At 34.3% G+C, this 26,807-nt stretch overlaps 1 protein-coding gene across 5 annotated transcripts in view; it reads left to right on the top strand.

Annotated features, from left to right (window-relative positions):
* The window catches only part of LRBA (LPS responsive beige-like anchor protein), a 755,230-nt gene that overhangs the window by 608,021 nt on the left and 120,402 nt on the right, over positions 1 to 26,807 (top strand). For all 5 annotated transcript variants that reach the window (XM_047717621.1, XM_047717620.1, XM_047717619.1 and 2 more), the window contains exon 47: positions 2,514 to 2,666. In XM_047717621.1, coding sequence (XP_047573577.1) covers positions 2,514 to 2,666 — 153 coding nt within the window. The remainder of the gene's footprint in view (positions 1 to 2,513; positions 2,667 to 26,807) is intronic.

Here is a 26,807-nt window from a genome sequence, read left to right as displayed (position 1 = left end):
TTTTTGAAATTGGTGGGGTATGGGGTAAGAAGTAAAAAATAGAGAGTAAATTGGTATCAGTAAATAACAATTGAAATATTAATCTTTATTTTCATTTAATAAATTATTAATTTTTAACTTTGAAATATTTTATAATGCCCATTGTACAAAATTTACAGGATATCTATCTTTAGAAGGAAATCACAAAATATGTGGTAATTAAATGGAAATTGATGATTTACTCCTTTCCTCCCAGCATGATATCTGAAAGTTTAACATAGTACACTAAAAACTTTAAGAGTTTAAAATTGCTTTCTTTGTATTTTTCATCAAAATTTTTTTGTTGTTTTATGTGTGATTTTTGCTCCATTTAGCTAAATTAAGTGAATTTATCATTAGGGTGTGCTGTCAATATTAAAGCAACAAAGTCATTTAAATTCATAATAAATTTATACGTTTGAATATAGTGTGCCAGGAACAAACTATATTTCTGTTCGTTGAATTTAGAACTTATAAAAGAATGAGGAAGAGCATTTCTGTTTTGTACAGTTTGTTTAGCAACCTGAATAAAATGACACATGTAGAAGATAGAGACAGATACACAAAATCATAAGAATTTTAGTGCTAGGAAGGTTTGAAGACTTCATTTGTATTAAAATTTTTATGAAATGTCATACTTTGAATATAAAGGTATGGTCCTCCCTCTTGTTGTAGAATAAGATTTGGGAAAAGTAGCATTCTTCTTTGTTAGCACAAGTAATATGGAATGAAAGTAAGACATTTTGGTAAAATTTCTCAAAGTTGCAGTTTATTGAATGCACACTTCAGCAAATTAATAATAGTTATAACATAACTTCATATTTGGGTAAATAATTAAAGTATACTATAAAAATCTTCCTGTTTGATTAATTGTATTATAAATATATGTGTATATATATATATATAAATATATACATATTTTTAAGGAGAGCTAGTTTCTTATTATGAAGGAGCAAAAAGTTTTTTACTTTTTAAAAAATTACTTAGAATATATGCTAAAAACTTGTATCTAAAATGTTTAGTATTATGTATCCTGTATAAGTAGAACTCATGCATGCTAGTTTGATAATGAAGGACACAGGTTTTAGAGTTTGACAAATCTTGATCTAAGGTCCAAATTTATCATAAATTAACTGCATAACCTCAGGCAAATTACTTAACTTATTTCAATCTTAGTTCATTTTTAAAATGGAGATGATACCTTGTAAAGTTCTTACAATTAAATGTGATAAGATTTATTAAGAGTTTATTTTAGTACCTGACTTATCTCAATAAATGTTACTTCAAATATATCCAGTGTAACTTTTTGTTACATAAAATAACACACATGTATCTTTCACTTTTATCAGTTAAGACCTATATGCATCATTTTTGGAGATGAAAGTCTTACTATTTTTGTGTGATAACTTTTTTCATTTACGGTTAAACTTTTAAGAGGTTCTCCCTTTTGGAAAAAATTGTTCAATTTAAGTGTTTTTCAAGTCTAATGATCAGGTGATTGTCAGGCATTTGGAGGACAAGCTCATTTCTACGCTGCTTAGTTAATTATTGTGATTGTAAACAAAGGATGTACAACTCAAAGTTCAGCAACATTTCGCATGGATGACGGAGGTGATAATAGCTTAATTCCTGCTGGATCTTTTTTCTTTGCTCTGGAGAGTTCATACTGACCTTGTCCAAAATCTGATGACCTCCCTATTTTACTCAACTGTTTGGAAAGCCAGGCCTGCCATAGCTGGCCCTGAGGGGGTATCTGAAAGACCACTGAGTCACTGACCCATGTCAAGACTGGATTTGAAGTCTGGTCTACAGGACCTCTGAAATAGTTATACATGAGACTTATTGTACACAAAAACCTAACTAGCTGCATTTTTCTGCTTATAAAACACCCTATTGAAGTGTGTTTTAAATGTTCTTAGTAGAGTCATATATTTAATTTACCAAGTTTTTTATTGCAGGTCATTTTCTAGAGTTACAAATTTTGATCTCTTATCAAAGGTAGTATATTACAACTAAACTTGAGTGTTTTGAAATATGAGCAAAATACACTGTTAAGCCATGGCTAACTGTAATGAATATTTTCCTAGTTGATGAAGGGACCAGTGCAGTGGCATTTTAATACTTATAAAGATTTTGTTTTTTTCTGGCAAAAGTTCCACATACCTCATAAAAAATTTAAGCTGTTATTGTTATAGCATGTTAATCTGTTTATATTTTATCAAACCTCAGCTAATACTCAAATGTTGGTATTTAAAAGTTTTGAGATGATAACTGTCCTGAAAGGAAGCATATAACCAACCAATAAGGAATTTGGTTGGATGAGATCTGTCTACCTTAATAGTCGCTTAGTATCAGAGCTACGATATATTGGGAAAGAAAAAAATTCCCTATGTTTATTTTGTTATAATTCTGCACAATAGGAAATGACCATGTCCTTTTATGAATATGTAGTCAGTATTCTACAGTTTATGACATTGTCTTTTATTTTTATATAGGAGTTGATCCCTGAATTTTATTATCTCCCTGAGATGTTTGTCAACTTCAATAATTATAATCTTGGAGTGATGGATGATGGGACAGTAGTGTCTGATGTTGAACTTCCTCCTTGGGCCAAAACCTCAGAAGAATTTGTTCGCATAAACAGATTGGTAAGATAGTAATCATCTACTCTGTCATGAGCCTCTTCTCAAAGTATCTTTCATATGTTGGTATAATCATTAACCCTTGGTTTTCTGGACAAAACTATAGTTAGTAGAGATAACTGAAAGTGACATAATAGTTCATGAATTTCCATATAAATTTTATTAAATTTTATTGCCTTAAAAAGTGTAACAGTTTCTTTTATTCTTTTATGCAGAATTTAGGTTACTTTCATATGCACATGATAATTCAGAATTAACTGAAACTGGAATATATGCTTTATGCAACAGGAGTTTCTTGTACCAAGAAAATAGCATAATTCTATGCTCCAAGTTAGAAGGTCATTGCACGTTTTTGGTAATAGAAACAAGATTTTCTTGTTATATCTTGTATTTTTTTTCAAGGGACTCTTCATGTAATATTTAGAACATGAAAACTTAAAAACTTAAAAGCACAGTAATCATTGTGTTCTTCAGACTCCTCCCTAGTGAACTCTTTAAAGTCCTCTCTTCTGTGCATTCTTGTATTATTTCATGAAAAAGTAATACGTCTTTTCCTTTTTGCCTTTAAGTTTCATTAAAGTTTGGAATCTAGGAGCTTTTCTCTCAGTTTTGAAAAGTAGTATCTCTGTCATACTCCATATTAAAAGTGAAATCTAAAGGTACCTGACTCGCTCAGTTGGTGGAGCATGCAACTCTTGATCTCAGGGTTATGAGTTCAAGCCCCATGTTGGGTGTAGAGATTCCTTTAAAAAGAAGAATAAAATCTAAATTCCATTGTGTTTTTAATTTACACTTAAGGAAAATTCTTGCATTTTATATTTCTAAGTCACATTTCTTACCTTTTATACCAACATTTGTATTTTAATCCTGTCTTCCAGATCCTAATTGCAATCCATTTATTACTCAAATTTCACATTTTATGTACACTGAAAGTAAGCAGGGTGGAATGAACAGAGTCCTTGAAGTTAGGACAATTTTCCCAATCCTGGATGAATCACTTTGCTACTTTTTGGACTCTAGGCAGTTTAACCTTTCTGAGCTTTGGTTTCGTCATATGTAGTCTGGAGATTATGAATATAGAATTTTAGATACTATATAAAATACCTAGAATATTCTTTGGCTTACAGTTGGCACTTGAAAATTAGTACCTAACATTATTCTTTCACAGTCTTCAGATACGTGTTTTACTGTTTTTACTTTTACCCCATGTGTTTTGGAGGAATACAGTTAAAATGAGTGTGTAATACAAAGATTAGCTCTCACAGATACTGAGGGAGATGTCGAACTTTAGATGTGACCGTTGTCTGTGGTTGTATGATTCCACACACCCCACCCAGGGATTCATGAAAATCAATAGAAGGTATGGTTATTCCATAATTATTTTCTTTCAGTGATTACCCTTTTAAAGTGCATTTATTGAGGTATAATATATGTGCCATAAAACTCACCTTTAAAAGTGTACAATTCTTTGAGTTTTAGTAAATTTATACAGTTGTGTAACCATCACCATAATCCAGCTTGAGAACACCTATCTCTCCAGGAAATTTCCTTGTACCTGTTTGCAGTCAGTTTCTGCTCTGGGACTTTTTGTCCCAGGCAGCCACTGATTGTCTCTATAGTTTTATTTTTTTAAGAGGTTTTATGTAAATGGTATCATGCAATGTGTAGTGTGTGCCTGGCTTCTTTCATTTAGCATGATATTTTTGAGATTTACCCACATTGTTGCGTATTGTATTATATTGCTGCATAATATTCCAGTGTATAGATATATTTTTGCATACTTATTTACCAATTCATGGACATTTGGGGTTCCCAGTTTGAGCCTATTATAAATATTTATGTATGTCTTAGGGTGAACATCTGTTTTCATTTCTCTTGGATAGATTCCTAGGAGTTTAATTTCTGGGTCATCTTAGAAGAAGTTGCCAAGACTTGGTATTGTCAGTATTATTTATTTTAGCTGCTATAGTAGGTATCTCATTGCAGTTTTAATTTGTATTTCCCTAATAACAAATGACATTGACTACCTTTTCACAGGCTTATTTTCTACTCATATATGTTGTTTGGTAAACTATTCATATCTTTTGCCTATTTTTAAATTGTGTTGTTTTTCTTATTTAATTGTAAGCGATCTTCATATATTCTTTGTAAAAGTTTTTTATCTAACGCGTTTGTCTTTTCATTTTTTAATGGTTTCTTCTGCATCCCAGATGATTCATCATTTTTAAAAAATGGTTTTCCTATTAGGTAGATATAAAATAACATTTATGTAATATTTGAAAGGTATAAATAATCATCCTCATTCTTCAGGAATATATTTTTAAGAAAAAAATTAAATCATGTTCTGATTGTTTTATTATTGGAACACTTTCTTTTTTTTTTAAGATTTTATTTATTTATTTGACAGAGATCACAAGTAGGCAGAGAGGCAGGCAGAGAGAGGGGGGAAAGCAGGCTCCCTGCTGAGCAGAGAGCCCGATGTGGGGCTCGATCCCAGGACCCTGGGATCGTGACCTGAGCCGAAGGCAGAGGCTTTAACCCCCTGAGCCACCCAGGCACCCCTGGAACACTTTCTTAAATATTATTTAACATTTTAAGTCTCAAGAGAATCAGCTCTCTATTAATTATTACCATTTAGTACTCTTAAGAGTGTCAAGAGGTTTGTTAGAGTATTTAGTTTGCTTTAAAAGAGTAGAAGGCAAACAAACATCTGAATAAGTAATACTAAAAGCATTCCAATAGTATTTTGACAAGTAAGGAAATTTAATTGTGTAAACTGAGGTAAGCTCCTCTCCTAATAGTACTTCCCATCTCTGCTCTCACTGTCGTTACCTCAGAAAAGCCATGTCAGTTTCGGATGGGCTTCCCAAGGGTACCATAGAAAAGAAGGTAGCAACTTATCCCATTGTTTTCAATCAGATTCCAATTGCCTGCCCATGAAATTATATACAAAATAGCATTTTACAATACTAATTGCAGATTTATTATAGCTAATCATTAACTTTATTAAACATTTGTGCCAGTGATTCCTCTTCCTGTGAGTTTTATGTCTTTGTAGTTTAGGCTCTGAATAAGCTTATATTCTTTTTTTTTTTTTTTAAGATTTTATTTATTTATTTGACAGAGAAAGACACACATTGAGAGAGGGAACACAAGCAGGGGGAGTGAGAGAGGGAGAGGCAGGTTTCCCAACTAGCAGGGAGCCCGATGGGGGGCTCGATCCCAGTTTCCTGGGATCATGCCCTGAGCTGAAGGCAGACGCTTAAGGACTGAGCCACCCAGGCACTCCTGAGCTTATCTTCTTAACTGTATAAAAATTCCATTGCAAATTTTTTTATACTTGAGTTTTTAATTATGTTATGTTAGTCACCATACAGTACATCCATTGTAAATTAAATGCAAACATAGTTTACGGTCAAATATTTATATCTCATCTTTGAAATTTATAATTAGAAAAAAATACTTGATTTTACTTACCATGTGTCTTTATGAAAGAATCCAATAACTCATACACTTTCAAAAATATTCAGTATACACCTATGATGAACAGAGCTTTCCTACAGTACAGTCTGTATTAATTCATTTTATAACTTCCTCTTTCTATAAGTGATTAAATTATTAGTATGGTATTTTGTGTATTTGTTAGCATGTTATCACATAAGGGTTTTATCCTCCTCCTCTTTTTGGTTTACCTCTTCAAGTCCACAGATTTTATGCAGTGATTGTAGCTCATGAAATGCATACTACTTTGATCTGTGACCTTTTTGTGGTGCTAATCGGGTTCCTGATATCATTATACCTTACTCATTAATCATATTTCCTGCAACCCGTCAGGCAGCCAGACAGCACAAGTCCCTGTTTTCAGCCCTCTGTTGGCAGGTTTCTGCTTTTCCAGATTATTACAGACGATACTTTGGCTTCTCATAGCCAGAGCCACATCAAGCTGTGTGTTACAATTAAAGTCAGATGGTCCTCAGGTTGAACAGGGATATAGTGTTGCAGCTGTCTCTCTTCCTGGAACAAACCAGCACCAAGAACAGATGATCTATAGGACAGTGAATAATAACAGATTGTACAGTACTCCACTGGTAGCAGGGGATCACAGAATTAATTAACTGACATACTCATTTTAAGATACCCAGCAGTTTTTTTTTTATGTATTTGGTTGCCCAAATATTAATTCAAGTGGATAAGATATTTTTAGGAGGATGATTTTGATGGTCGACTGGTAATGCCACATTTTCTCTTTTTGTTAGAGGACCATAAGTACTATCTTACCTAACCATTTTAATTCTCAGAGCTTTCTATGGGTAATGAAGATCTTATTTTCAACTTGATTTCCAATTGGCAAATTGGCTAAAGTGTAGGATTTATGTACAGAAACAATATCCTGTGTATTTTAGAAAGAAAATCCACCTATCTGATTAGTCTTTCAGGTAAATAAATTATATTTTCTTTATTCTGAACCGTTGGAATCAGGGTAAAACGAAAGCAATCTTAACTACATCCCAGAGATTGGTCTGTGTTATTTATTATTACCTGAACCAGAAAAAAAACATTTTTATTCCAAATACTGCTTCAGAAATAAAAATGAGAACCAGGCTTTCATACTTTAAAATAATATAACACTGTATGAGTTCAGACTGCTCATCAATTATCTTTTATGATATAATGTTGATGTTATGGACCTATATTATATTGCCTCTTAGACCCCTCAAGTTTTAAGTTGAAATAAGAGACAAACCCATACTCTGAACAGTAACAATAGGTATATTTATGAAAAGTTGAAATGGAACATTTGGTTTAGCTGAAGGATATATAATTTATTCAAATTGTAATAAAAGAAATTCATTCATTTAAAGCATTTACTGAGTACCTGTCTACGTACCAGCAATGTTAGAATCAGTGATTAGGACAAACAATATCTCTACTTTTTTGGAGGTTCCTTCATTTTTGATGACTTAAGTTTTTGAAGTAGAAGGCTTCTTAAGGCTGAGAGGTAGCATGAATCTAATAAGGAAGGCTTCTGTTGATGGATTGCCCTGAGGTTACCAGTTAGAATCACATTTGCTTTTGTGTATCTTCTGTAGCTTTCGTCTTCTCTACTATTTCAGACGTAAGTAGTCACTTCCTTTAGAAGGTAAAGAAAAATAAAATGAGTATTTTGTCTCCTTTCCAGATGATATATAGACAACTTAAAAATGATGATATGCATTTTTTTTTGATGATATACATTTTTATATTATTGTCTGAGGAAAAAAAATAAAATTTTCAGATTTTACTTCTCTACCAACCTTATTTTTTTCCTGAATTTAAAATTTAAATTTATTCAACTTAAACTTTCATATTTCTTATATCTCTGAAGGAACTAGGTCAATCTTATATAACTTTTTCCTTTGAATTAGGAAAATTTACAAATCTCAGGTGATGACAGCATAGTTGGAACTACAAATCTATGTCCTTAATGAAAAAGTGCTATATACACATATAGCAAGACCTATGGCTTGAGATGACTGAGTTTACAATGATATAGCAATTTGGTTATTATATCATATTATGTTCCAAGTTGCAGTGTATAGCAAAAGTTTTATAAAGTTGAAAGTTTTGAGATTTGAAAGAGATTGCATTTTTAAATTTTTTTAACCTTTATTCATATCCTTCTATTTTTTGAGAAATGGCATTTAAAAGTATTTCTTTCTTTTTTTTTTTTTTTAAAGATTTTATTTATTTATTTATTTGACAGAGATCACAAGCAGGCAGAGAGGCAGGCAGAGACAGAGGAGGAAGCAGGCTCCCTGCTGAGCAGAGAGCCCGATGCGGGGCTCGATCCCAGGACCCTGAGATCATGACCTGAGCCGAAGCCAGCGGCTTAACCCACTGAGCCACCCAGGCGCCCCTAAAAGTATTTCTTAAGAGAGCTTACCAGGCAATATTTTTCTATTCCTTGGAGTAGAAATACCAGGAGCTAACATACTTTTATTATATTGTTCCTTTTCCAGTTTCTTTTTCATTTTCCACATTAATAGTGATGTGGCCAATGTAAATAGCCATTATGGTTGTAGTTATTAATCATTCTCAACTGCGGACCTATCCTTCCCACCCCCTCCCCATCCCCTACAGTGGTCAGATCCAAAGCTCCAGGAAATGGGAGCCAGCTATGTGTGAAGTTTGGGGGGGAAAAAAAAAAACAACAAAACCTAAAATTACTATTGTTCAGTTTGCTTTTGTCCCTGATACCTAATTTACTTTGAAACTTCTAGTTTAAAAAGGACATCCAAGTAGGCAAAAAGAGATACCATGTTGTTAGGGTATTAATTCTCCCAAACTTATTTATAAATTCAATGTAAAAACCAGTTCAAGGCCCAACAGAAATATGACAAACAGATTACAAAGGGCAACAGGCCAATTATAGCCAAGACCTTCTCTGAGAATAAGAACAGGTTTTGGGGACTTGCTTTATTATATATCAAGAATTATTATAAAGCTGTAGTAATTAGGGGAGATTAGGAGAAATAGACTAACTGAACTGAACACAGAATCCAGAATATGTTGAAGATCTGTGGAGAAGGAACTTTGGGTTATGGTGTTGAGAGAGTTACTGTATTAGTTTCTTAAGGCTGCTATAATAAAGTACCACAGACTGGATGGCTTCAACAACAGAAATTTATTGACTTGCAGTTCTGGAATCTGAAATCAGAGTTTAGCAGGGTTGGTTCCTTATGAGGGCAGCAAAGGAAGAATCTGTTCCAGGCCTCTTGTTGACTTGCACACAGCCATATTCTCTGTCTCTTTATAGCATTCTCCCTCTATGCATGTCTGTCTCCATGCCCAAATTTTCCATTTTTTTTCAAGATTTTATTTATTTATTTGTAGAGAGAGAGATCACAAGTAGGCAGAGAGGCAGGCAGAGGGAGGGGGGAAGCAGGCTCCCTGCTGAGCAGAGAGCCCGATGTGGGGCTCGATCCCGATCCCAGGACCCTGAGACCATGACCTGAGCTGAAGGCAGAGGCTTAACCCACTGAGCCACCCAGGTGTCCCCAAATTTTCCATTTTTATCACAACACCAGTCATATTGGGTTAGGGACCTACCCTACTACAGTATGACCTCATCTTAAAATAAGTAATTATATAAATAGTGAGCCTATATCCACATAATGCCATATCTTGAGTTACAGAGTAGTTGATTTCAACATATGAATTTGGGGGAATACAATTCAACCCATAATAATACCAATATGGAAAAAAATGAGATCAGAACCTTACCTTATACCACAAACAGAAATTAAAGTATATTAAAGCTTTAAATGGGAAGAAAAACTATAAACTTTTAGACGATAATACAGGAAGATTTTTTTGTGATCTTGGAATAAGGAAAGGTTTTCCAAACAAGAAGTAAAAAGTGAAAAATGACATAGCACATTAGTTGGTTTTGGGATGTTAAACCAACCTTGCATTCCTTAAATACATTACACTTGGATGGTATAAATCCTTTTAATATATATAAGGTATTTTTGTTGTTGTTGGTACTACTTTGTTGAGAAATTACTACTTTTGAGGATTTTTGCATCTGTGTTCATGAGGAATATTGGTATATAGTTTTCTTGTGATATCTTTGACTTTAATACCAAGATAATATTGGTCTTACAGAATGCGATATGGTTAAGTATTCCTCTTCCACTATTTTCTGAAAGACATTGTGAGAGTATTTGGTGAGGTTCACCACTGAAACCATCTTGACATGGGCTTTTTGTTACATGAGGATTTTAAATTACCAATACAATTTTTTTTTTTTACTTGTTACAGGTTTATTCACATTTTCTATTTTTTTCTTGAATCAGTTTCAGTAATTTTGTATGTTTCTAGGAGCTTGTCTATTTAATATATTGGTATAAAGTTGTTCATAATATGCCTTATTTTAATATTTCTAAGGTTGGTAGGGATGTTACCTCATTCATCCCTGATTCTTGGTTATTTATATCATCTTTTTTCTTGGTCAGTCTGGCTAGCTAAGATTTTGGGTTTTTTTAATCTTTTTGTTGATCTTTTAAAAAAACCAGCTTTTCATTTCATTGATTTTTCTCTATTGTGTTTCTGTTTTTTTCTTTCATTGGGGGATGATTTTAATACCTATTATTTCTTCTGCTTGCTTTGGGTTTAGTTTGCTCTTTTACTAGGTTCTTAATTTGGGAAACTAGGTTTTTATTTGATTTTTAATTATTATTGGAAAATAAACTTTGTATGATTTCTCCTGTTTTAGATGTACTGAGACTAGCCTTATGACCTAACACTTGGTCTGTATTGGAGAATTTTCCATTTGTTCTTGAGAAAAATGGGTATTTTGCTGCTGATAAATATTCTGCAGGTATCAGTTCATCAAGTTGGTTTATTGTGTTCAAATCTTCTATATCTTCTATATCTTTGCTTATTTCCTATCTTTCTGTCTATTTTTATTAGTGGTATGTTGAAGTCCCCAGATACTGTCATTGTTGCTGTCAGTTTTTGCTTTATGTGTTTTTGATTGCTGATGTTAGGTGTGTGTGTTAGTTTCCTATGACTGCTGTAACAAATCACCAAAAACTTGGTGGCTTAAAACAACAGAATTTTTTTTCTCTCACAGTTCTAGAAGCCAGAAGTCCAAAATGAGTATTACATTTCCTCCAGGAGATCTCCTCCTCTGTCCTTAAATCACCTTCTCCTCTTCTGTCTGTAGTGAAATCTCTCCCTACCTTCTTCTTACAAGAATACATGAGATTGGGGCGCCTGGGTGGCTCAGTGGGTTAAAGCCTCTACCTTCGGCTCAGGTCCTGATCTCAGGGTCCTGATCTTAGGGTCCTGTTCTCAGGGTTCTGGGATCAAGCCCCGCATCGGACTCTCTGCTCAGTGGGGAGCCTGCTGCTCTGCCTACTTGTGATCTCTGTCTGTCAAGTAAATAAATAAAATCTTAAAAAAAAAAAAAAGAATACATGTGATTATATTTAGGGTCCTTCCTGATTATCCTGGATAATGTTTCTATTTCAGGATCCTTAATTTAACAGACCTTTTCCCCATATAAAAATACTAATTACGGGTTATAGAGATTAGGCTTTGGTATCATTTTTAGGAGGCAGATGGCATTTTTCAGCCTACCACTGTGCATATGTATTTATAATTGTTATTTTTTCCCTGATGAACTGTTTTTTCATTATAAATTGTCCCTCTTTCTTTCTAGTAATTGTTTAATCTGTTTGCCTGATGTTAGTATAGCATAGTCCAGCTCTCTTACAGTTACTATTTGCATGGTATATAGTTTTCCATTCTTTCACTTTCAGCCTATTTGTATTAGATTCTAAAGTGTATCTTTTGTAGTTAGCAAATACATGAATCATGTTATTTATCCAGTCTAATAACCTTTGCCATTTAAAGCCATTATTGATGTGGTTGGATTCAGGTCTGCCATTTTACTAATTACATTTTAGTTTTGGGTCTTTTTGTTTCTCCGTTCCTACCTTTATAATTTTCTTTTATATTGAATAGATCATTTTTAGTTTACCATTTTAATTTCATTATTATTATTTTTTTTTTTTTACCATTTCTTGTAGTTGTTTTTATAGTCATTGCTCTAGGGACAATATGCATCTTAACTTGTCTCAGTCTACTTCATAGTAATACTAGCTTAATTTCAGTAGGATATAATGACTTTGTTCAAATTCTGCTCTGTTCCTTCCCCTCTACTTTGTGCTATTGCCATTTATATTACATCTGTATATGTTATAAACCTACTGCACAGTGTTATGCTTTATCCAATCCATGTCTTCTAAGGAAGTTAAGAAAGGTTAAAAAAACCTGCATATTAATTGTGTTTATTAATCTTCCCTTAATAGAAACATTCCAAAATGAAAAAAGTGCTTCAAATACGCAACAACATGTAGGAATAGAATAATTCCTGTTTAGAAAAAGTTTGAAGAGAATTGAAGTTTATACTTTCAAATACTAATGTTTTTCACTGTTCCTCTTGAAAAAAAATCTTTTTATGATCTTTATGATTTTTATGATCTTGAAGTAGAAAATTCTGAACTTAAATACACTTTTCTGGAATACTCTTAGTTAAATATTCAGATATTTTTGTGATGTCCTGTAAAGTTAGAGAAATATAGAGCTTTTTGTTCTTCAGCCAAATGACCCACATTTCTCTGCTTTCTTGTTGCTTTTCTGAAAGCATTTCAGAGTTCTTTCTTCTGTCAGTTGTCACTTCCTATCACTTTTCTCTGTCAGGGTTTCCATCTTTCTTTGGGCTATTATTTTATGCAAATATGGCAAGGTAAAAGTCTGAGGAATGACCCAGTGACTCCCACCTTTAAAGTTCACAAGCTTTGTGCTTGTTTTCCTCATGGCCTTCAGTTGCTTTGAGTTGCTATGTTCTAGATTCTCTGAAGACCTGAAATCTGAATTCTGGACAAATGAATCATAAACTACATTTTGTTTAGTGACATATTATTGTGCTATGTACAAGGAAAATAAAGTGAACTAATATCATATCTAAGGTATACTACATTCATGTTGGGAAAGCATCCAAATCTGTGTTTATTCTGGAATATATAACTTTCAGTAACTTTCTGCTGACATTATTATTTAATATTTTATTAAAATATTAATATAACATAAGCATTTTAAATTTTATAAGAATAATTTTAAAAACTCCTCCCATATATATCCCATCTACATAAATCTGAAAAGGATTGTGTCTAATAGTGATTACTCATCCCTGCAGACTTCAACCTCAGTAATACAGCTGGAAGTGTGAAGGAGAATGCAGATTTCTTTTTATTCCTGACCTAAGAACCTACAGTAGTTGTGGCAGCTTCTCACTTCTTGAATAGCTTCTAGCTAATAGATTATGTCATTCTTTTCTTACCACAGTGCCTGCCACATGCTATTCCTATTCATTGCAATGTGAGCCTACTCTTTTTCTAACCAAACCATACCTTGAAACTCATAACCTTACTCTTCCACCACCCCCTCAAAAAGCAAAATAAAAACTTGCAAACACCTTTGCTCATAACTCTTATCTTCCTTGACATCTTTCATAAAAACCTCTACGTATTACTCTATAGCCTTTTATAATTCATTCTTTTTTAAAAGATTTTGTTTATTTATTTGACAAAGAGAGAGAGATCACAAGCAGGCAGAGAGGCAGGCAAAGAGAGAGGAGGAAGCAGGCTCCCCACTGAGCAGAGAGCCCCATGTGGGGCTCGATCCCAGGACCCTGAGATCATGACTGGAGCCGAAGGCAGAGGCTTTTAACCCACTGAGCCACCCAGGGGCACCTATAATTCTTATCATTAAGAATGATATCAATAAGAATTATAGGGGCCCCTATAATTCTATCATTCTTAATACATGCATGACGCATAGGTCCCTGCCTAGGGGACCTTCTGTTCTTATATTTAAAATCCTGGTTATAGGGATAAGCTGTACCAATGATAGTAGTACATTTTATTTACTTACTTATTTATTATTTTTAAAAGATTTATTTATTTATTTATTTATTTATTTATTTGAGAGAGATAGAGTGAGAGAGAGCATGAGAGGGGAGAAGGTCAGAGGGAGAAGCAGACTCCCTGAGGAGCTGGGAGACCGATGTGGGACTCCACCTCAGGACTCCGGGATCACGACCTGAGCCGAAGGCAGTGGCTTAACCAACTGAGCCACTCAGGTGCCCCGATAGTGGTGCATTTTAAAATTTGGTGCATGGAAAACTACCTGCATCAGAATTCCCTGGAGGTACAGTTAGTTAATAATGCACATTTATCCATATGGTGATTTGTTTTGCTTATATTTGGATTCCTATGAAGTTTTGGCTGAGAGAGAAACTGCTAGCCAAAAAGAAGAAATATGTGGAGTTAAATTTCTCATGACAAAATTTTGCTTTATATGTTATCACTTGCATATTTGTTTAGTACAAGTTAATAGCCAAAATATTCATCAACAATTGGGACATGAAACAAATTGAGCACTGGCCATGTTAGACTGATACCTCTAATCTCCAATACAGTTTTTCCCACTCTCGGGTTATGCAGAAGTTTACTAATTTTTTATACCAGTCCTTGCTTTACTTTTTCACATTTAGGTGTCTGATGCTTGGTTTCTGGTATGAAAAACAGATCTAAGTTTATCTTATTCATATGATTAGCCCATACCACTTATTTTGAAGTTCATCTTTTCCCCCACTGTCTTGAGGTTAGGAAGGGAGTTTATATCTCCTTTTCTGGCAACCAACACTGAACCAGTAGGGTAGTACAGAATAAGTACTAAACAGATATTTGATGAATAAATATGTGAACAGTTTAGTTTATTTCTTTAAATTCTTGAAGTACCTTCATGTGCTGACTTCAGGGGAAAATAATGAACAAAACCTCATCTTTAGTAACTTAGTGCTTGTCCAGAGCAATTTAAATTCTTTTAGAGGTTAGAAGGAAGAAGGAGGAGGAAGGGGAGGTAAATTTTATACAGAATTTAATCTTTGTGTAAATTATCACAGTAACGTGCTGCCAGGTACAGCTGGAAATTCTCATTTCTGCCAGGGGCTAATGATAATGGCTGGAGAAGAAAACTGAGACTAATGGGCTCACAATGTGAGACTGGAAGTTGAATTCACAGACTAATACTTCCTCACCCAATTCCTCTCATGACCACCATTGCTTCTGGCGGTGCTCTGCAGGGCCGGGAAGAAGTTGTCCTCAGTCCCTCACTGCCTTTGTTTCTGGCCCTGAGCCATATCACCACAGTTGCAGTGCACCTGAGAAGCATCGTGTTTGCTATGGGTTTTCTCCTGCTTATGGATGCTCTCATGTAAGTCTCTGCACAGTAATACCCAATAAATGACTGCTTACTGTGGTATTTATGTCTGTTTGATTTGCCAGTAAGTAGTGTCTATCCAATAATTTTTTTTTCCAGCTAAAATGTATAAACCAGCAAATTGCCTTGGTCATGGTAGCCAGAAAGTGACCTTTTATCAAAAAAAGAAAGAAAAGAAGAAGATCGTTTAATGCTTTCCAGCATGATCATTTTTTATGGTCTGGTTGATTCTTTTCACTATATTTTAGAACTGTCTTTCAAATATAAACTTTAGGTTGGATATCAGAGTATGTACAATGCTTGGCAATAATGAATGGTTGTGGGCATATTGTGTAATGATGAAAAGATGGGCTGGTTTTCTCTATATTAACAGATGTTTCAAATAAGTGTTAGGATACTTTTTATAAATGAATATTGTGATTTCTTATTTTCAAGCATCCTCGCTTTGGCAGCACATATACTAAAATGTTTTTAAGCAAAGGCAAATTTTGTTTGCATAATTGTTATAATATTAAATAATATATTAAGTTGAATGTCATAGTGCTTGTATTTTACATAGAAATGTACATCTAATATGTTTCTGAGGCATTTTTGAATTTCTTTAGCTTAAATCAGTTCCTGGATTTTATTTTATTTTCCCCTTCTCTCTTCCTACATCTTTCTTTTTTTTCCCTCATTTTATTTTTGTTTACATATTTATGTCCTACTTGAACATTAAAAATTTTTGTACATTTTATTTGAAAATCATTTTTTTATTTTTTAAAGATCTTATTTATGTATTTAGAGAGAGAGTTAGAGTTGGGGTAGGGCAGAGGGAAAGAGAGAGAGAATCTCAAGTAGACTCCACACTCAGTGCCTGTAGCCTGATGAAAGGCTAGATCTCACGACCCTGAAATCATGACCTGAGCTGAAATCAAGAGTCAGATGCTTAACTGCCCGAGCCACCTAGGTGCCCTAAGAATCATTTCAAACTTACAAAAAGTTTTAAGAATAAAAATAGCAAATAGAATGTTTATATGCTCTTTGCCCAGTTTAACTGTTAGTAGCACCACTTTACCCTCCTTGCCTCTGATCTTCCTCCCTTCTATTCTCTTCTCTTCTCACTCCCTGTGAGTATAATACACACACACAGCCATATATGTGTATATATATATACATATGTATATATACACACACACACACATATATATATATATATATACAGCCGACCCTTAAACAATAGGGTGTTAAGGATGCTGACCCCCCCGCCATGTAGTCAAAAATCTGCATGTGACTTTGACTCCCCAGAAACTTTGACTCCCCAGATACTCAAGTAGCCTACTATTGAACAGAAGCCTTACCAGTCTCAATAATCACCAAATATTTTTTTATATTGTACATGTTATATAGTATATCCTTACAATAAAGTAAGCTACAGATAAAATGTTATTAAGACAATTATAAGGAAAATACATTTATAATACTATACTGTATCAATCCTATAAGTTCATATATTTATTTAAAAAAACTGTGTAAAACTTGACCCATGCAGTTCAAACCCATGTTATTCAAGGGTCAACTGTATATGAATATAGTTATATATACACATTATATATTATATAAACTTGTAAAAGTAGTGTGTGTACTATATACACTATATAGTGTACACACTATTATACACTACTTTTATTGATTCATTTGAGAGTAAGTTACATACTTCATGGTCCTTTACCACCAATACTTTAACATGTGTCTCCAACAATAAGGGATATTTTATGTGACCACAGTAACGCCATTTCATAAATTTAAATTAATGTAGTACTTTAATCTACTTTCCATTGTCAGTTTTGTTAGTTGACTTAATAATGTTCTCTATAGAATTTTTACCCTACAGTGCAGGATCAATATATTATAGGGTAAGTTACTACTTTTAGTTGCCTATAACCTTGTTATATTAGTTTCCCAGGGCTGTTGTGACAACATACCGCAAACTGGCTGCTTTGAACAGCAGAAGTTTCTTGTCTCACAGTTCTGGAAGCTAGCATTCTGAGATCAAGGTGTCCACAAAGTCTTGCTTCCTCTGAAGGTGGTAGGGCAGGATCTGTTCCAGGTCTCTCTCTTGTCTTACAGCAGCATAGCTCCTATCTTCATATGGAAGTCCCCCTATGTGCATGTCCATTTCTGTGTCCAGATCTTCCCCTTTTTATAAGGACACCAGTCATTGAGTTAGGGCCCACCTAATGACTTCATTTTTATCTCATTACCTCTCTAAAGACCCTCAAAGGTCACGTTCTAAAGTATTGGGGTTAGAACTCCAACATATTTTTGGGGAAAACATAACCCTTAATACTTAACCTGTTTCTTTCTTTCTTTCTTTTTTTTTTTTTTAATATTTTAAATGTGTATTGTTTTGCTATGGTTGCTATAACAAAATACAACAGATTGGGTGGCTTAAACAATAGAAATTTTTACATGGGTCTGGAACTTAGAAGTCCCAAGATAAGAAGTCTCGCAGGTTTGGGTTTCTTCTGAGGCCCCTTTCCCTGACTGGCAGATGGTTGCCTACTTGCTGTGTCCTCATACTGACTTGTCTTTTCTAATACACTATTTGAAATCATCTTTTTAGGATATACTTTTTAAAATTAAGCTGAGTAACTATACCAGAGAGGTACAATGAATTCTGATTCAGATCCCTCCTAAAGTAAAATGGTGTAAGCTGTGATCCAGATTCCTTGAAGAAATTTCATTTGCATCTAGGAGCATATCAGTTGTATGTTTCCGAATCATCCTGAGAACATTGTGTTTGGTACCGTAAGAAATCATATAAAACAACTATTTTTCTTCACATTATATCTAGATTTTTATAAATTGCATACTCCCTAAATTAGAGGCTCTCACAAATGCTGCTTTTAAAATACTCTTAGTCATTACTTACAGCCTTTCTGACTTTATAAGATACATAAGGTCTTCCCAATCTTGTGTAACATATAAGGTCCTTCACAATCTGTCTGCCTGTTTTCCCGACTTTAACTCTTGCAGAATATAATCTAGTTCACACTGAGCAACTTAAACTTCTCTAAAAGTTGCATATTCTCTCACATTTTATAAACTACTTCCTTTGCCTGCAAATACTCCACATGGCTACCCCAGCAGATACAGATACCCTACTTCTCCTTCCCCTTCTCTGCTCTCTGCTGCTCATCTCCTACCTTCTACCTAACTAATTTGTGCGTATTTTCTAGGTTTCCCTGGGGGAGTCTTTAATTATACTTCCATTTACTCTCCCAACACTCCCCCACCACCAACCACACCCAGTCTGCCTTAGATATTCCTCTTATGTGTTCTTTTAGCTGTACATACATAGTTCTGTCATGTTAATGGTTTCCATTCTTTCCTATTTTCTCCACAAATTGTTGAGTCACTTGAGAATGTCTCCAGTTTTAATTTGCATCCACAAGTCTACTCACAATTTCTGGCCCACAGAGGGTCCTGTGGGCTTGTTTGCTGAAAGAATGAACAAAAAGTGGTTGAGTCTTCAGAAAGTATCAGGGAGAACCAAAACGCGTTAGGACAGTAGGAGAACTTAGTCTTTCCTTGAGGGCCAGCTCTACTCAGTTTAGTGTCACCTAGAACATGCCATCACTAGTTAGTAGTTTCTGCCACATCACAGGAGGGAGTAATTTAGTCTTTAATTTCTCTGCTTCATATCTGAGTATGAATTCTTTGGTGTGTGAAATTATATATAGTAGTGAGACTCATGAAGTAAGTGACACAAAATGGTACCTGAAGGATAAGCATAGTAGTATTCCAATCATATATAGGTAGTTTAATAAAGATAATTTCTGGTTAAGTATACATGATTAATGCACAAAATATATGAATAGCAATTAAAAGCATGTTGTGAAGAAAATATAAAAAATTTATTAAAGATAAGTAGGAAGAATTTTGCAGACATGCTTCTTTTGAAATTTAAGGTTCTAATTTTTTTTGTTGTTTTTAAATATTTTATTTATTTATTTATTTGACAGAGAGAAATCACAAGTAGGCAGAGAGGAGGCAGGCAAAGAGAGAGTGGGGGGAAGCAGGCTCTCTGCTGAGCAGAGAGCCTGATGCAGGGCTTGATCCCAGGACCCTGAGATCATGACCTGAGCCGAAGGCAGAGGGTTAACCCACTGGCCACCCAGGCACCCCAAGATTCTAATGTTTTAATTTCTTTGGAGATATATATATATAGATCTAGATCTATAGATATATAGATATATGTCTTCGGAGATATACATATATCTATAGGTCTATAGAGTTATATATATATATATATATATATATATATATATATATATATTTGGCAGTATATGTTGTCATTTTCAGAAGTGATACTGAAAAATTAAACAATTATGTGTAAGATTTCCCTCATCAGTGTCTTTGAATTATTCTTTTTCTCTACTATTTAAGGAATATAATATATTCAATTTTTTTAAAATACCAGAGTTTTACCTATAGGCTGTATTTGTATCAATCACAATAGTTTTTTTTTCAGTAAAAACCTAATTATTTTTCTATACAGCATAGTTGAAACATTGAGAGCAGAAGTGCAGACTGTTGCTTGTATAGCAACATCTGCTTTTTTTTAATGGGCTCATCAAATGTACCTCTTTCAGGTGGCTTATTTTCTTCTGGGTTCAACATTTTTCTGTGAAAGTGTTGTATGTCATTTCCCTTAGGTCCTCCTTACTGTATAGTAAATTTGTGATTTTTTTTTTCTTTCTCAGTGAAATCTTTCTTCCATTTTATTTTGTTAGTCTGATGCTTACCTAGGATTGTTCCTCTCAACAACTCACATACTGCTGTCCAACCAAAGAAATGTTGAGGGAGAAAAATTCTCTGATAAACATCTTAAGTTCCATTATTTTCCTCTTTTTTTTTTCTTTCCTGAAGTAGAGAAGATGCTAAAATATATATCATTATCCCTTATATATTTTCCATAAGCAAAATTTATTCATATTTTGCTTTATTAATATTTTTCATTAAAGTTTAGATTTTTAGAGTGATAATAACTACTATGCATTGAACACTTAATATGCATCAGACATTGTTATAAGCCATTTATGGATTAATTTATTTAATCCTTACAACAGTCACATGAGGTAAAGTGCAATGATTTACCCATTCCATAGAATACTATAGAATTCTGGGGCACCTGGGTGGCTCAGTGGGTTAAGCTGCTGCCTTCAGCTCAGGTCATGATCTCAGGGTTCTGGGATCGAGTCCTGCATCGGGCTCTCTGCTCAGCAGGGAGCCTGCTTCCCTCTCTCTCTCTCTCTGCCTGCCTCTCTGTCTACCTGTGATCTCTCTCTCTGTCAAATAAATAAATAAAATCTTAAAAAAAAAGAATACTATAGAATTCTAATCTATAGAATTCCTCCATTCTATAGACTAGAAAACTGAGGCACAGAAAGGTTATGTAACTTGACAAGTTCATAGAACTGATAAATGTGGAATTGAGATTACAAAGCAAGAAATCCATGTTATTAAGCTCTTTACTATACTACCAGTGATGAAATTATATTACTACATATATATTTAGATTGTAGTTGTACGAATGAAATCATACCTATTTGAAAAATACATTTTATATTTTATACTTTGAATGAAAATATGCAGTAGTGTTTAATAAGAAAAATGCTTCCATTTATCAGTTTTCATCAGAAAAAAATTACAATCTCAAAATTCATTATTAATTTAGAAATTAGTGAAAAGGAAAATCAGGATATAGAAGTACAGGATATAAAACTGGGTGTTTGTAGAGGGCAACATCAGAAAAATGGCAGAATACTTTTCCACCTTCTTACTCCCAGAGAACACTGATTTTGACAATCATCCATGGATGAGTGCCTTTGTGGAAGTCTAGGAATCCAGTGGAAAAATTCTAACACACTGTTGGGGAAAAAAAAAAATCCATGAGTAGATACATTGAAGATGGTGAGAGGGAGAGTCTCACTTTACTTGCACCACCCTTCCACCAAAGTAGCACAGATCAGTGGCAAGAAAGACCTTAACCCAGTTTTTCCCCATGAGGGAAAATGAGAGTATGTGAGTGAGCACCCACCTTCCCCAACTGTGTGGTATGCTGCCAAGGAGTCCCACTTATTTTTTGCTCCATCCAGGATACTGGGGTGTACTGATACACAACTGGCGGGGGGTAAGAAGTGGTTGAGAGCACACCAGCCAAGGTTCTCAAAAGGTGTCAAAGGGACCAGATCCTGCAGTTTCATGGACTTCATCAGGAAGCTTGCCTATAAACTACTGAAGATGCTTCTCCTGCAGATGCCCCCAGGTGGCCCTCAGGTACCCTCAGTGTTCCATGTACCTTACCCACATATCCTCCTACCATGTAGCTGACTATCTCTGCATGCCCTTAGGGTAGTGACTACAAGCCTTTGCAGACAGCTGGGGAGCATGCACAGAAAGTTGACCCATCTCCATGGGATTGGGAGAAAGCACACAGATTTGAGCATTCGGCACAGCTGTAAGGAAAGCAAGGGAAGTCTGGTCTAGCTTTTTAGAATCAAGAGAAGGCATACAATTTTAATATTCCCGTCCTTCAGTAGAAATCAAGAAGTGTGGAGCGGGAATATCCATAGAAAAGGTTGGAGAAAGCTTCAGAATACCTAGCAGGCTGACAGAGTTATCTCTCCCAGAGCCTGTCTAAAGACTAGAGGACATGACTTCTTTTTTAGATGTGAAGACAACAGTACAAGACTTTGAGGAACATGAAAAATCAAGGGAAGATGACACCACCAAAAGAACATAGTAACTTTCCAGTAACCAGTCCCAAAGAAATGGAGATCTGCAGTTTGCCAGATAAAGAATCTAAAATAGTTGTTTTAAGAGAAACACTGTGAGCAGTAAGAAAACAATTCACTGAAATCAGGAAAACTGGGCAAACAAAATGAGAAGGTTAGCACAGAGATAGAAGTCATAAAAAAATAAGCAAACAAATTCTAGAGCTGAGGAATATAAGGAATGAAATGAAAGATGCGATAAAGAGCATCAACAGCAGACTTAAGCAAAAGAAAGAATCTTGTGACATTGAATATAGGTCATTTGAAATATTTCAGTCAGAGGAGAATAAAGCAAAAGGAATGAAAAAGAGTGAAGAAAACTTTTAGGAATTATGGGATGCCATCAAGAGAAACAAAAGAGCTCTGTCTTTCTATATATCTGTATCTATATATGTAGATAGGTAGATTTATCTATCTATATATATGATAGATATGTCTTTATATGTAGAACAAAAGAGCTCCTAAATATATTAAAGAAATACCCATCTGAAGGGAGAAATCAACAATACATTAATAGTAGGGTATTTCAGTACTTCACTTTTAACAATGGATAGATTATCCAGATAGAAAAGCATTAAGGAAAGTGGCCTAGAATTATACTTTAGACCAAATGGACCTAGCAGATAAATACAGAGTATTTCATCCAACAATGGCAGAATACACGTTCTTCGTAAGTGCACACAGAACCTTCTCTAAGTAGACCATATGCTAGGTAACAAAACAAGTCTTGGCAAATTTAAGAAGATTGAAACCATACTTTCTTTCTTTTTCCACCACAGTGGTGTAGAACTAGCCCAGATATAAACCCATGCATATACAGTCAACTAATCTTTGGTGGAGATGCCAAGAATACTTAGTGGGGGAAAGATAATCTCTTCAATAAATGTTGTTGGGAAACTGGATAACCACATGCAAAAGAATGAAATCTCTGTCTTATAACAACTCACAAGAATTAACTTGAAAGGGATTGAAGATGTAAATATACGAACTAAAACTGTGAAACTCCTAGAAGATAACATAGGGAAAAAAACTCTTTTTTTTTTTTTTAAGATTTTATTTATTTGTCAGAGAGAGAGAGGAGAGAGAGCGAGCACAGGCAGACAGAATGGCAGGAAGAGGCAGAGGGAGAAGCAGGCTCCCCGTGGATCAAGGAGCCTGATGGTGGGACTCGATCCCAGGACGCTGGGATCATGACCTGAGCTGAAGGCAGCTGCTTAACCAACTGAGCCACCCAGGCGTCCCGGGAAAAAAACTCTTTGACATTTGTATTGGCAATAATTTTTTGACATGACCTCAAAAACAAAGATAAACAATTGAGAGTATATCAAACTAAAAAGCTTTTGCACAGCAAACAGTCAACAATAGGCAAGCTATGGAATGGAAGAAAATCTTTTCAAACCATATATCCAATAAGGGATTAATATCCATATTATTATAAGAAACTTATGCACCTCAATAGCAAAAAACCAACCAAACAAAACCAACAACCTGAGCAAAGGATCTGAATAGGAATTTTTCCAAAGACAGGTACACCGAAAGGTATTCAGCATCACTAATCATCAGGGAAATGCAAATCGAAACTACAGTGTATACTCATTAGGATGGTTTTTATAAAAAAACAACAAAACAAAAAAAAAACCCAGCATATAACAAGTGTTGGTCAGGATGTGGAGAAAAGAGAACACTCCTACACTGTTGGTGGGAATGTAAATTGGTAAAGCCATTATGATAAAGAGTATGGAGGTTCCTCCAAAAATTCAAAATAGAACTCCTACATGTTCCAGTAATATATGCAAAGGATATATATGCAAAGTATATAAGCAAAGGAAACAAAATCTAACTATATATGCAAAGGAAACAAAATCAGCATCTCAAAGAGATATTTTCATTCCGTATGTTCACTGCAGTATTATTCACATAGGGAAGATGGGGAAACTACCTAGGTATCCAACAGTACATGAATAGATAAAGATGTGGTGTATATACAGTGGAGTATTATTTACCCCATGAGTAAGAAGGAACTCCTATTTGCAACAACATGGATGAACCTAGAGAACATTATGTTAGGTTAAATTAGGCAGAGAAAGACAAATACTATATAATCTAACTTATGTATAGAGTCAAAAAAAAAAGATGACAAACTCATTCATAGGAACAGAGAGTAGAATGGTAGTTACCAAGTTTAGGGGGTGGCAGAGATGGCATCTGCTGGTCAAAAGAGTACAGAACTTTAGTTACAAGATGAATAAGCTCTGGGGATCTAAAGTGCAGTATGCAAGTGAAACCTATAGTTAGTTAATACTATAATTAATAATACTGTGTTATATATATATGAAATTTGCTGAAAGAGTAGAAGTTAAGCACTCTTACCATACACACTAAAAAAAATGGTAAAACTATGTTAGCTGATACGTTAATTAACCTGATTGTTGTAATTATTTCATAAAGTATACCTGTATGAAATTTTTACAGTATACACTTTATATACAGTTTTATCAATTGTATTTTAATAAATCCAAAATTTAAATAAAATTGTATTTGTGTGTATGATATCTGAACATAATAAAAATATAAGGGAATACACCAATGCCTTAATAGTTGGTGCTGGGGTAGAGGTTGTTTTTCTCCTCTAAAATTTTTTTAGTGAGCATCTCTTATTTTTAATAACATAAATATATTGTGTTTGGAAAATGGTAACGGGGGTATATTATACTTTAGAAAAAAGGTTAGTAGTCTATAGGGATAAGATGGGGGAAAATTTTTTTTCATCATTCTAAAGAATTGACTACTAATAGCATACAAATGTCATTGGTTTATTTCTCAGAGATTAATTTATAATGTCCCTTGGCCAAGCACTAACATTTGACAATTGCTGTATGAAATGAATAAGCTTATATTCTAGAAAATGTATGAAATTACTAGCAAATAATGGGATTTTCTATATGGCTATAACATAGGTCTTTTGGGCAAGACTATCCAATGATAAGTCTTCAGAAGTTGGTGGAGGCCACATTTATGAAGAAGCCTTTATACCTTATTAAGGAGTTGATACCTCATCTTATAAATAGCTAGGAATCATTAGAAAGGCATAGAAGGGACATAATTTTATTTAATTTGTTCATGAGGAAGATGGCAGTGTGAACTTTGAGCTAGAGTTGGAAAAAGGGAGACAGGAAAATCAGGAAGCTATTCTAGGGAACGAAGCAAGAGATGAGGATGATGGTAGTTAAAACATGGCAGAGGGGATAAAGAAGACACTCTAGATAACTGAGCCCTAATAGAAGAAGTTGAAGATGACCTTAATATTTTAAACTGAGATTACTGGGTGAATTGTCTTACTAACAACTGAAATATGTATTACAGGAAAAGGATGAAATATACTTTTTTGAGAAAAATAGATTGAGTTTTGAACATATAATAGTTGAGACTTTTTTTTTTTTAGATCATTTTACTTTATTTATTTATTTGACAGACAGAGATCACAAGTAGGCAGAAAGGCAGGCAGAGAGAGAGGAAGGGAAGCAGGTTCCCCACTGAGCAGGGAGCCCGATGTGGGGCTCGATCCCAGGACCCTGGGATCATGACCTGAGCCGAAGGCAGAGGTCTTAACCCACTGAGCCACCCAGGTGCCCCTAGTTGAGACATTTTAATATAAATTTCAGAATGTAGTAAGGTAAGAAATTGTAATAATAGGATAAATGATAGTTCTATTAAGTAACTTTTAAAATCCTCTTTTACCAGTATAGTAATAGATAATATTAACATGTAATTGATTGAGGTAATTAGAACATCTTTTCCTGACTCTTCTGGCTCATTAGCACCATCCCAGCCTTTCTTATCTCTTATTTGGACTAGCCAACAAGCTTCTTTCTAGTCTCACTACCTCTTTATATATTTAATATACTGTTGATGGGTCTGTCTTCCAAATGGGTAGTGCGACTATATTATTCTCTTCCGTTGAAATCATGACTATAGTGGGATTCCTTCTTACAGAACTACCCCCCCCCACCAGTCTCACCATTGAGACCTCTGCTACCCACATAGAAATTATGCCTGTAGTATATTATCACAGGAATTTTCTGTCTCTGACATTCTGTTTTCAAATTATCTTTTACAGTGAGTGAAATCTGTTCCCTGTAATTTCTTCCTATTGATCTTTATTCCATCCCCAAGATCAAACAAAGCAAATTTAAATCTCACTTTAGTCCTTCTGATACATAGTTAATTCTTGAATAACATGTATTTGAACTGCATGGGCCTATTTATACTTGGATTATTTTATAATACAGTACTCAATGAATTTTCCTTTTGGCTTTCTTAATTTTTTCATTTCTCTAACTTTATTATAAGAATACATACATAATATGGATAACATACAAAATATATTTTAATTGACTGTTTATATTATTGGTAAGTCTTCCTGTCAATAGTAGTCTATTAAGTTTCTGGAGAGTGAAAAGTTATATACGGACTTTTGACTTGGACAGGTGGT

Source organism: Lutra lutra, chromosome 2 (assembly GCF_902655055.1).
Source record: "Lutra lutra chromosome 2, mLutLut1.2, whole genome shotgun sequence".
NCBI classification, from domain to species: domain Eukaryota; kingdom Metazoa; phylum Chordata; class Mammalia; order Carnivora; family Mustelidae; genus Lutra; species Lutra lutra.
This window is presented reverse-complemented; position numbering and strand designations above follow the sequence as displayed.